The sequence below is a fragment of the Monopterus albus genome, unplaced genomic scaffold (genome assembly GCF_001952655.1).
Source record: "Monopterus albus unplaced genomic scaffold, M_albus_1.0 scaffold1.1, whole genome shotgun sequence".
NCBI classification, from domain to species: domain Eukaryota; kingdom Metazoa; phylum Chordata; class Actinopteri; order Synbranchiformes; family Synbranchidae; genus Monopterus; species Monopterus albus.
The window spans coordinates 1,366,523-1,375,290 of record NW_018127881.1 but is presented as its reverse complement, the minus strand read 5'-3'; the positions used below and the strand labels follow the sequence as shown (position 1 = coordinate 1,375,290).

The following is an 8,768-nucleotide window of genomic DNA, read 5'->3' as shown; positions in this document are numbered from 1 at the left end:
GTGTATTGTGTCATCCATGCACAAGATATGAACAAATGAACAGTCAGTCATTTAAACACTGCTCAATAGTGCTGCCAGTGCTCAAAAACTCCACAGGGTACAAGATGTTTTAGTTGCTTAAATATAACCTTAACCACATTGAACAGCCACTTTAATAGTCACACCTGTACACCTGTGTGCACTTCAATGCAACACTTCCACTTCCAAATTGTTGTTTGTCCAATACACTGATTTATGACTAAGTATCAGCAAAAAAAACCAAAACAAAAACAAAACCAAAATCTGACTGAGCTGCATGCGTTGCTGTAGACTATTGATCTTATTTTAACATTGCATTTTAGGCAACTCTGACGACCTGCTTTGTTTTTATCTCAGAAGGTGTTGGTGCCTTCATGGCAGATTATTATATGCATAGAGTAAGTACAAATGTGTGCCATGCCAAGCCCTGCGGTTACAGAGGGGCCTCTCTGGTCCCCAGGGTCTTAAACCCTGTCTACTAGCACACCCCCATTTAAATTTAACAGCTGCTGCAACCTTCTCGTTTACCTTTTTCCTGGCTCTTGTTAAGAAATTTCCTTGCCTTCACCCATTTTTCTCTTTTGTTGTATGTTCTCCACCTTCCTCATCTGTCATTTTTCATTTTTGATTGCCTTTCACTCTCTGTCTCTGTTTCTATTGCTGTTGATGGTGGTTACATGGCATGTCTTGATTTTCCCACTCTCATCTCTTCTCCTCACTGCTGTTCTCTCCTTCTATTGGTTTTGTTCAGCTTGGTATTGTTTTTTTTGACTATTCTTTGCCCACAGCCAATGATTCTCAGAGTTTCTGTTGATTATTGCTGTTTTTAATTTTCTCTCTCTCCCTCTCTTTCTTGGTCTCCCCCCATTCCCTGCCTGCAACCCACTGCCTCTTTGTTTCCTGGTAGACAGCAGCAGATTGCAGGCTGGACAGGGCATGTGGGTGTTTGACACTGCACACAAAGCTGAGGTCCATGAACAATGTCTGCCTGTACAAACCTAATTGGATATTTGCACATATACACTTGTACACACCCCTAGACACACATACTGGTAGGTACATGCATTCATATACAGTATACACACACTTTTCCCATATCAGCATTGTCCATCAAAGTGCTACATCTGTAAAATTATAACAGACCAACTAGTAAGTGTCTCTGTAGCTGACAGGCCAGGCACAGAGACAGACTTGCAGATAGAGAGCATACAGAATTATGCTATTACCTGTTTTATGCAGCACAAGAGCAAATCAGTATTTGAATGGTGGAGCCAGTGGAACAAATATTTGGCAAATGGTTGTTTTTTGTTCCGCTTGTATAACAAACTCATTTTATTCACCCTGATGAAGATGACATTGTGGTTCTTCCGTCTCTCTCTCTCTCTCTCTGTTATTTTGCATGGTTTGTATGTGTGCACTATGTAGCAGTCCACACATGCACACATGTGGCTCAGTGGGATCAGTCAGCTTTAATTAGTTCTGATGGGGAACTTGTTTGTATAAGCAGTTGTGGGTACAGCACTTAAAATCAGCAGACAAACAATTCAGCTTATTGGGAAATGGAAGATAAATAGACAAAAAAAGAAGCCTGATTTTTGTCTAAGTGTGTCCACCCTCTTGTCACAGACAAATGATGTTATGCAACACTAGAACTGTAAGTGTAGAGGTCATTGTGGAAATGTTACCAATCAGTTCTCAGTAATACAGCCTGATTTTCAGTTACAGCTCTTAGATGGGCTATGAAACAGAGGTAAACACTAAAACACATAATAAATGTAACTTGAAGAACAACATGATAAATCGTGCCCAAAAACCTGGAACAGAAGTTATTATTCAAGCCACTGATAAATGTGTGTACACTGAGACCTTGTGTCAAGCTTGTAGTTCACTGTATCATTTAAACCATGTGTGTGACAATTGGTGACCATATTAAGACCAATTAAAAAAAAACAAACATTATCGCCTGTTCTTTTGTATGAGGGCCTGAATAGAACAAAACTCATGGAGTTTCTATAAATTTAATGCCTTGCTTATGTACCAGAGCACTCCCTCTTAAATTCACTCTACAACCCTCATGACAATAAGGAAACAATGTAAATACTGTTGATTTGAGGCTAACATAAATCCTGTTCATTATACAGTACATCCAGATTACATAGGAAGCCTTTCTTACTTACTCTCTGAGAAGTCTGCAGCCATTTTGCAGGTTTCATAAAGACATAGCTGAGTCACTTTTTTATGTTTAATGATGAGTCAAGACCAAATATGAGTCCCATGTCCGGATGCGTTAGGTCCTCTGTACTGTTAAAAAAATCTGACTTGAACTGAAACGCTGTGACTTGATGCAATGCTCATCTAATCATCACTTAATCATCAAATAAATTGGGCTGTGCCTGTGACCTTTGTTGAATATATTCATCACCTGATCTGATCAGGCCACACAGACCAATATACCAATAGCGCTCGGAATGTTAGTCAGTATGAGTAAAACACAGCTGTAAATGTTAGAGTTTGTTTGGCTCCTCTGCGGTATTGTGGATTTGCTCCAGCTTATCTTGTATAGCTGCACACACTGCTGCTGTGAATACAGTATACAGATCCACTACATCCACCCACACACAGAAAATTAGACCTTAACAGTCAGGTTTGTTTGATTTGACTGCTCCCAGTCACTATCTTCACCAAAAAAACGTATCTGATGTGTGGCTAAATACGTCTGAGTGGTTTACTGAACATCTTTTTCAGAGGAATGATACTAGCATAGCACACTGATTCACTGTTTAACAGGCAAACCACGCATGTGTGTTGAATAAGCATATGTCTACTTGGCTATTGGCTGATAGTCAACTGACTTGTTTGGTTCCTCAGTGACGAACAGGCGTTTTTTTGCTGGCTAACTGACAGAAAAACAGGCTCTTTTTTCATTTCTTCTTCTGTCTGTGTGCTTTTCTCTCACATGCAGACATTGGTTTCAGGTCATTTCCTGTCTTCTGCCCTCTCTGCATTTCCACTCCTCTGCTCCTCTCCTCCACACCATCTCTCCTCTTCACTCCATCACTTCTATCTTGAAATCCTTGAATGTTGCCTATAATGGCTTCACTTCAGATGTGATCTCTCTCTCCCCATCTCTCTTGGGGTCACAAAGTCTTGTGCTGAAGGCTTCATGTTGAGCTCATTCAAAACGCCCACTGCCTCTCAAGTGAACAAAATACACACAGGATGCATAATGTAGTGCTTAAAAGGAGACAAATGTTCCTACAGCGCCATCCTTAGTCCTTGCTCCTTGGCCCTCCTAGCCGATATAAGAGACTTGGAATATCCCATATCATCAGTCGACCAGAACAATTTCTGGGTTGACCAAGGACCGAGGATATAGGAACGATCTTATAAGAGACATGAGATGTGCCTATAGTGTCCATAAGGCATGTTCACTGTGCACTAAGGAAATATTCATGTGGGATTTCTTTATAATGGCAATATAGCTTTACATAATGCTTTCATTATAAAGATGATGTGTGAGCTCTCCCTCTCTCACACACACACTAACACACTCACACATCCCTTGTGCGCCGCTTCACGAACTTCCCAGAATGCATTTTACACCGAGTCACAGGGGAGGATGAAGTGTTGACAGCGCTCTCTAAACTGCCGCTGCGATGTAGCTGACTGTGTTTTTGTTTGCCATTACAGGGGAAGTCATATGTGTTTGACAAGGTGTTCCCCACCAACACCACCCAGGAACAGGTCTACAGCGCCTGTGCCAAACAGATTGTCAGAGGTGAGTCATGTAAACAGCTTGTTTCACTTGTTTAAGATGCCTGAGCAACAAGAAACCTGTGCAGGAAGCCAACTCACCATGTCCTAGGCATTTCCATATTGTCTTTGTCAGTTTCCACTGCATTCACTGACTGTGTGCAGTATCTTCTGACAAGCAGGGAGAAAACCAATTTCCATGATATAATGGAGCCACACGACCTACAGGTATGAACGATCATAATGCACAGACCGACGAGATCATGCTTGTCATGACACGGCGGGACTGATGCGTCCAGAAGGCCCTGGGTCAAACAAAAGTCTTCTTTCCAATACCCCTCCCTCTGTCTGCATCCCTTTGCGTCCGCTGGCCTCTTTTTTCTTCATTAGCGTCTCATTTTTCTGGCACCTTCAAAGCGAACATGGAACTCTATTGAGCTACTTCTAGATGGAGCACGAAAAAGAAATTGATTTAGCAGGAGAGACTTGAGGAGAGTGTGAGATTACCATGTTGGCTGAGAAAAGGGGAAATAAAAAGGAAAGATGAATTGTACAGTACGGCGCTGGAAAAATTTAGCAAAATTACAGAAGTAGATGAGAAGTGAGATTTAAAATGTCTCAGGGGGAAAAGGGTAATAACGAAGGAAAGCAGGGCCAGAGAAAACTGGTTTGGAGGCACATATTCATGTTTACTTGTTCTTTCCTTTTTGGTCTTTCTGACTGGCTGTTTCTGTATTTTTTGCTGGCCTTTTAAAATTTTTTTAACCTTTCCACTTTTCTCTTTTTCTCTCACACTCCTGCTGCTTTTCATCTCTGTCTTCCCTCTTCGCTGTTTCCCTTTGCAGTGGTGTTTGTTGTGCATTGATCTCATCTCCCACTGTTTTTATTTCCTTTCAGAGACACAATTGTATTCATTGTTCTCTTACGTGTTGCACCACGTTTCAGTCTCACTATGTCCAGTGTGAAGGCAGAGGAAGACACGTCGCTGAGCCTAGATCTGCAAGACAATAAGTAACACGGGACAGGAAGAGAGTAAAAGGGTGCTCCTTGGTCTCAGCTGAGAACCTTTGTGATTAGTCGGTGGTCAGTTAACCTGTGGCAGCTGGCCTTTCAGGGTGATATGTTTTTCTTTATCTGTGTTTGACTTTTACCACAGGGGTTTATTAGACTGTGTCGGCAATATGACATTCAGCAGTGCACTGTTTTATAACCTCAACTTGTGAGGAGGTGTTATTTTCCTACAGCTGCTACTGAATGATATATATATCCCTCACTAAGTGCCACCTGGTGACTTAACACTGCAGGCAGGTGCTGCACAAAGGTTGTTCACCACCAAACCAAGTTAAATACCGTGTACTTCGTAGTGCACACAGGCTTTATAAGGCACAGTTTGATCTGTCTTTGAGCTGCAGAGGTCAAATATATTTGTCTGCCTTCCTGTCTTGTTGTTGATGCACATGTCTGGTTGAAATTTCTGACAGTACACTCTGACCATTGTTCTTCATTTTCCCATTGTTTTTCTTTCTTTCTTTCTTTGCTTCTTCCTATAACATATTTTAGTTTCTTCCTCTTAATTTCAGATGTACTGGGTGGATACAATGGGACTATCTTTGCCTATGGACAGACATCCTCAGGAAAGACACACACCATGGAGGTACAGTATATTACTAAATAATTCAAAAGGTAGACCTCTTGCTGTAGGACACACACAAACACGTTTCTCTGCTTTATATTTTATAGGGTATCTCCTCCTCTGCCCTCATAGACAATGCATTTCCCACATCACTGTCATTGCTCTCTGTCTCTCTTTCCCAGCCTTCTGTGGAGCTAACCTATTTACAGCTCTCTCTGGGAAACAACACTGTTTCTTTTCAAGTCAGAGGCCTCTCTGCTCTCCTTTCTTTTACCATTCGCTCAACTTAATTTTTCCCAGGGTCTGCATTTATCTTACACTTCACTCACCTCTTCTTATCTCACCCTTTTCCTCCTGTAGGGGAACCTTCATGACCCCCAGGCAATGGGAATCATACCCCGCATCGCTGAGGACATATTTGAACATATATTTGCCATGAATGAAAACTTAGAATTCCACATAAAGGTTGGTGTGTATTTCAAATCATGTCTGTCCATCTGTGCAGTTGTTACGCGACATTTTACATGCTCAGCGTTGCTCCTACACACTATGGTGGGAATTCAGCTTGAGCCTCTGTTATAAATCCTCACATGGATATGCTGAGCGGAATCAGATGAGCATCAATAAATCATAAACCACGATAATCCTATAATATGCGTTGTGCTTTTTCAGATTAATGCAGATTATTTTTTTGCACATTTGAATGATATTCAATGTCTTTCCTTTTTATTGCAATAATCAGCTGCCCCATGTTTTTTGCTTTGATGCAGGTATCCTACTTCGAGATCTATATGGATAAAATCCGGGACCTATTGGATGGTGCGTTTACTAAATGAGTCTGTGAAAAAAAAAAACTATTGGCATTTGTAAATACTGTGCTGTACTGTGGTTTTCATTCTTTCAGTTCACAGCTGCAAATTCAAATCCTAATTGCTACAGTACATTTTACTAGGATAGGAACAATTTCCACTTTTTAAAATCCCATTTTTCCCCATAGTTGGTATTACAGAAATCTTATCTAATACTGTCCTCTTCTATCCAGCTGCCAAATTAGAGAATAGAGTGATGGGGAGACAAATATGAACATGCTTGCCTTCAGAGTTTCCTTAGGTTATTACTGTACATCACAGAAATGAGCTTTACAAGCAGCCGTGATTGTTTTTTGCCCTGTGTTTCACATCTTAAGCTGTCTGACCTAGTTCATTGATGAAGGGTGTTGGGGCTCTACTCTCAGAAGAAGACTGCAGATGTAACTCAGTATTAACAATTTATATTTTCTATATAAATCTATATTTCTTTATTTATAGCTAAGTTAATATATAAAAATAAAGTAGAACTGAACATCCTTAAAAATATGGCAGTAAAGCCTGTTGTGGGAAATAGACAAAAACAACATCATCTGTTTTTAAGTATCAGGTCTCTAATCAAGGAGAGGTGAGGTGAGGCACACGTCGTCTGATAAAGTGTAATATCGTTTCTAAACGGTGATGTTAAAATATGGTCCCCAAATCAGCCCCACTTATGGAAGGTCATAAGAAGTGTTTTTATTGTCAAACCATGAGCAGTCATTTCAAACACCCAGCCAGAAAGGACCTCCTGGCAGCTAAAAGTCTGACACAGTGGTTGCCACACCAAAGAGGTCATGTTCTGAGACACTGAGACAAAGATCAGGGTTAATGTCGATTTGGCTTTTTGAGATGGAGAGCATTCACAGCAATGAAAAGACTCAGAGTTAATTCAAATGGGCTGTTCTTCCTTGTGGATGCTTTAGCATCTAAAGCTCATGTGTTTGTTTGTTTTGGTAACAGTAGTGCGCTCACAAGGTTATGATTTTGCCTTTGTACTAAATTAATATGATTTTAAATTTGGACTAATTCACGCTTTGTGTAACGGTAACCAGAACATTCTACCTGATTAACACATTTACTCGTTAGTCAGCTAATGCTTCGGACCGGAGGCGACTTCATCTAGGAAACAGGATGTGATAGGACGGGCTAAGAGAGGTTAGGTTATGCTGTCAGTTTGTTTTGAGTTTCACTAGAACCTAGAGGCTGAAAGAAATTAGGTACAGCAGCTTTAAAAATACTGAGGCTTGTATAGCATCTTATTTTGCTATTATGTAAAGAACAGTATGGTTTTTTTTGTAATTATTATTGTGTCTTTTTCACTTCTGAAACCAAACCAGTGTCCTTGGTTGGTAATGAGTTATGATAATAGCATGAAAGCTCAAGTAAAATAATAAAATAAAAAGGCCACAGTGCCTTTGTTCTGCTTATCTGATTCAGACAATAAAGCTTTGTGGTTTTGCAGCATCACACACATAAGCACCACAACATTGCATTTCATAGTCTTATCAATGAGAAATATAACCAGTGTAAAATGATGGAGAGGCCTGGACAGAGAGCTGTAGGCAGCAACCTGTGATTATATCTCTAATGGAGCCAGAGACAGTGGTGAGAGCCTACATCTGTATGCAGGGGAGTTCTCGGTAGCTGTGGAAATTTAAGTTGTGGAACAAAAACAACTACGATGAATCGAGCCAGCACAGAGAACAACACCCTGTGGAGGAATCTGCGAAGAGAAAAAGTGACTATAGGGTGATAAAACATGCAAGAACACATGCACACACAGCCAATCTAAAAGAACTATACAGCATGGCAATCCTAACAAAGTTCATTAACAATGACAAGATATGATTTTCAAAACTCCCTGTGACGTTGGCAAACATGGTTCACTTACATCACAAAACACTGAGAGTTAGAGCCACAAGTATTTTTTTACACATTATCCAAACATTTACACACATTTACATGCAGATGCTCAATTGCACAAACACACACACACACACACACACACACAATGTTTTGGGTAAAGCAGTGACCTTTCTCCTTATTTTCCACCCACCCCAGTGACAAAAACCAACCTGTCAGTGCATGAAGACAAACACAGAGTTCCTTATGTAAAGGTGAGTTAACTGTACCCCAGAGACTGAACAAACTTGTTTTCCAAATTGTCAAAATTTTGCTTTTAATATTTAAGGATGCACTGTTAAGGTAAATGGCAATCTTTGGACATATCTTTATACTTTTATGTGTCTGTATTTAAGCAGACATAAATAGGGTAACAATTTAACATAAATGTGCATATGTGAGCATTCATTTGAGATACAATATGCATGTGTGCACCATGTAGATAGATGGTTATATGTTCTCTTTATTGCACAAATGAGCATGTGCATGTGTTTCTTTCACTAAGGGTTGCACTGAACGATTTGTTACAAGTCCTGAGGAGGTGATGGATGTGATAGATGAAGGAAAGGTCAACCGTCATGTAGCTGTCACCAGTGAGTCACTCTTCTGATATT

At 40.3% G+C, this 8,768-nt stretch overlaps 1 protein-coding gene across 1 annotated transcript in view; it reads left to right on the top strand.

Annotated features, from left to right (window-relative positions):
• kif5ab (kinesin family member 5A, b) overlaps positions 1-8,768 on the top strand; it is a 54,900-nt gene that overhangs the window by 11,527 nt on the left and 34,605 nt on the right. The window contains exons 2-7 of the mRNA XM_020609948.1: positions 3,709-3,796; positions 5,352-5,425; positions 5,765-5,869; positions 6,175-6,223; positions 8,314-8,369; positions 8,660-8,747. Of these exons, the coding sequence (XP_020465604.1) occupies positions 3,709-3,796; positions 5,352-5,425; positions 5,765-5,869; positions 6,175-6,223; positions 8,314-8,369; positions 8,660-8,747 (460 nt within the window). The remainder of the gene's footprint in view (positions 1-3,708; positions 3,797-5,351; positions 5,426-5,764; positions 5,870-6,174; positions 6,224-8,313; positions 8,370-8,659; positions 8,748-8,768) is intronic.